General features: G+C 37.4%; 1 protein-coding gene across 1 annotated transcript; it reads left to right on the top strand.

Moving 5' to 3' along the window:
- Positions 1–83: 83 nt before the first annotated feature.
- Positions 84–3,381, top strand: med19b (mediator complex subunit 19b). Its single transcript, XM_058799645.1, has 6 exons — positions 84–579; positions 1,404–1,526; positions 1,815–1,948; positions 2,100–2,196; positions 2,279–2,373; positions 3,049–3,381. Exons 1-6 carry the CDS (start codon positions 372–374, stop codon positions 3,112–3,114), a joined length of 723 nt encoding a protein of 240 aa, XP_058655628.1. The 5' UTR covers positions 84–371; the 3' UTR covers positions 3,115–3,381.
- The last annotated feature ends 8 nt before the right edge of the window (positions 3,382–3,389 follow it).

Genomic DNA, 3,389 nt, shown 5'->3' on the forward strand with positions numbered 1-3,389 from the left:
GTCGAGATGTCACATAAAGGGATTGGACAAGAGGAAGTATGTCGCTTTTTTTCTTTACCGTAATAAATAAACTCCCAGCGACGATTTCGACATGCGTCACTGACACAAACGTTAATTATTTGTCTCATCTTATATAATTATTTATGCAGGTAAACTACAGTATTAGTAAATATAATGCATTTTTAGGGCGCATTATATGAGTTTATTTTGGTGCAGTTTAGGAAATGGGTACAATGAGATCACGTACTTGATCAATTACGGTAAATTTCCCCAAACAACCGGAAGCAATTGTCAACAGATCGTCGTTCGGCAGTAGCACAGCCAAGAGAAACGTCCACGCAATAATAACATCGTAGTGTAGTTTTGCCATCATGACAGAAATCTTCTCGTCTCTGTATGGTCAGCCTGATTCACAGGGTCCAGCAGGGCCCTCTGCGCTTGGCTTTGGGTCTGGGAAACCTCAGGTACCCCAAAACATGGGCCCGATGTGTTTCCCGCATCAGATGGTGGATGAAGGGGGTCCGGTCAGAAAACCCGCCGCGATGAACGAGCCCTTCTACCTGCTGCGAGAACTGCCCAGTGAGCGCCTCTTTGTGATTTTAATATTGGGGATATTGCTGATTTCGTCTTAATAATATATAATAAAGTACTGTGTCAGTGCCATTCTAGAGTGCTTGTATAGCATGTACCCAGGTTATTTACATGGTAATTCTAAGAATACCACGGTACTATGTCCAAATAACCATGGTACTTTTCCATGGTAACCATAGTACCATGTCATGTCATGTCATGTCATGCAAGACCGTTACTAAGATTACCCTAGTAACAATAGTTAACATCATCACTGTTACTAAAAAATACAATAAAATGAAAAGAAAATCACTTATTCATTTGTTATGGTTTTGTTTTTATTAAAAATAATCGTTTTATTTTGTTCTATAGTTTTTAACCAGGGAGCCGGGGCCACTAGAGGGCCTCAGCAAACTTCCAAGAGCTTTTACAAGCTTTAAAATAAGATAAACAGCAACAAAAAGTGTGATTTCTCGGAGTGGAAAAGTCATGTAATGTAATAAATATTAATAAAAAGTCTTACATTAATTGGCAATTTTTATAATCAATATGCAATATATCGTTCTGCTAGCTAAATATTGGTTAAAAGTAGTGGGATCCCTGAAGAACATTTTGCATTTAAAACTTTAGGAATTCTAAATTTGAATTATTTTAATTATTGTTAGGTACTTCTTGTAATCTATAGTGGAACAAAACATCAGATGTACCAAAGGAAACCAATTAGCCTTGGAGTCAAAAAGGTGTTACCATGGTAAAATCTTGTCATGGTAGTGAGTTAATGGAGCTGTTTTGGTCACCTTGTGATCCTGTTAACTCTCATATCTTCTACACAGTGGAGAATGAGCTGACAGGACACACTAATCTCATCACACACTACAACCTGGAGCACGCTTATAACAAGTTCTGTGGAAAGAAGGTGAAGGAGAAACTCAGCAACTTCCTTCCTGAGCTTCCTGGTGTGTATGCGTACTTTTACCTTTCACTGCCCTTCACTACTCACCCTCCACTTGTTTCTTTGTCGTTTTGAACACAAAAGAAGATATTCTGAGGAATGTTGGTAACCAAACAGTTGACGGTAGCTATTGACTTCCGTAGTATGAAAAGAATTCTATGGAATCTATGGCTACTGTCAGCTGTTTGGATACCAACATTCTTTTTTCTATATTTGGGTGAACTATCCCTTTAAGTAAAAAAAAACTGCCTGTATGGAAACTACATAGTTTTTTGATCCCTCTGTATTCCAGGTATGATCGACAGCCCAGGCATTCAGGACAACAGCTCTATGCGATCTCTCATCGAGAAGCCACCAGTGTGCAACAACTCGTTCAGTCCTCTCACTGGGGCTATGCTCACCGGCTTCAGGCTACACACTGGCCCCGTAAGTGTGTGTGTGTGTGTGTGTGTGTGTGTGAGAGGCTAAAGAAGGACAGCGTTTCTTGGACAGCGTTGGTAGCGAATGGTTATGTGGGCCAGACATTTACTGTTGTTTTGCATGCATGATTTATGTGACTCTCTCTGTCCTGACAAAGTTACCAGAGCAGTACAGACTGATGCACATTCAACCACCGAAGAAGAAGAACAAACACAAGCATAAACATCATCGGCCTCAGGATCCCTTACCGCCAGGTGACTGTCAAACACAAACACACAAAGAAACGAACGTCTGCTTTCTTAAATCTTAACTGTCAATCTCACATCTTTACCACAGAAACTCCATCAGATTCAGACCATAAGAAGAAGAAGAAAAAGAAGGATGATGACCCGGACAGAAAGAAAAAGAAGAAAGATAAGAAGAAGAAAAAGGTTAATTGGAGTTATTATGGTCTTTATATGACAGTACAGATTACAATTGGCCTTAATTTATAAGAAGTCTTCTACGCCACTGTTCAAAAACTTTTTTTAATGTTTTAAAGTCTCTTGTGCTCACCAAGGCGGCATTTATTTTATCAAAAATACAGTAAAACAGTAATGTTGTGAAATATTATTACAATGTGAAGTACATATTTGAATATATTTTAAAATGTAATATATTCCTGCAATGGCAAAGTTGAATTTTCAACATCACCACTTCAGTCTTCAGTGTCACATGATTCTTCAGAAATCATTCTAATATACTGATTTGCTGCTCAAGAAACATTTCTTATTATTGTAAATGTTGGAAACAGAGGTGCTGCTTAATATTTTTATGGAAACCGCTATTCTCTGATTAATAGAAAGTTCAAAAGAACAGCATTTATCAGAAATTCAAATATTTTGTGACACATTAAATGTCTTTACTGTCACTTTTGATACATTTAATGCATCTTTGGTAAATGGAAGTATTCATTTCATTTAAAATTGTACTGACCGTAAAGCTTCTAACGGTAGAGTGTTTTGGATTTGTTTATACATTAATACATTAGTAATTAAATTGTTATAAATAGTACACCTGATATCTCTGATACTGTATATACAATATTGTTATTTCTCCATGTTCAGAATCGCCATAGCCCTGATCACCCAGGCATGACTGGAGCTCAGCCCAGCAGCAGCAGTCTGAGATAAAAACTGCCTCAATGCCAGAAAAACTAGAGGAACGAGATGGACAATTGGGCCTTTTCTGAGAGTTACATGTGTGTGTGTATATATATGTGTGAGAGTATATGATTATGTAATGTACCAGAACACCTGGTAAACATCGCATCTGTTATATTTGTAAGTGTCTAAGTGCCTCTGTGTCTATTTATGAGTATGATGAGTAATTTTTCATTCAACTTTTTTAAAACCTTTTTTACAAATAAAACAATCAGCTGAGAAATGGGCTGATTTGTGAGAAAATA

This window comes from Onychostoma macrolepis, chromosome 01 (genome assembly GCF_012432095.1).
Source record: "Onychostoma macrolepis isolate SWU-2019 chromosome 01, ASM1243209v1, whole genome shotgun sequence".
Lineage (NCBI taxonomy): Eukaryota > Metazoa > Chordata > Actinopteri > Cypriniformes > Cyprinidae > Onychostoma > Onychostoma macrolepis.

Bases quoted from the DNA above. Each gene is read 5' to 3' on its own strand.
- med19b (XM_058799645.1), top strand. From the start codon at position 372: ATGACAGAAATCTTCTCGTCTCTGTATGGTCAGCCTGATTCACAGGGT. The intron at 1,527-1,814 runs GTGTGTATGCGT...TCTGTATTCCAG, and splicing joins CTTCCTTCCTGAGCTTCCTG to GTATGATCGACAGCCCAGGC. The intron at 1,949-2,099 runs GTAAGTGTGTGT...GTCCTGACAAAG, and splicing joins TCAGGCTACACACTGGCCCC to TTACCAGAGCAGTACAGACT.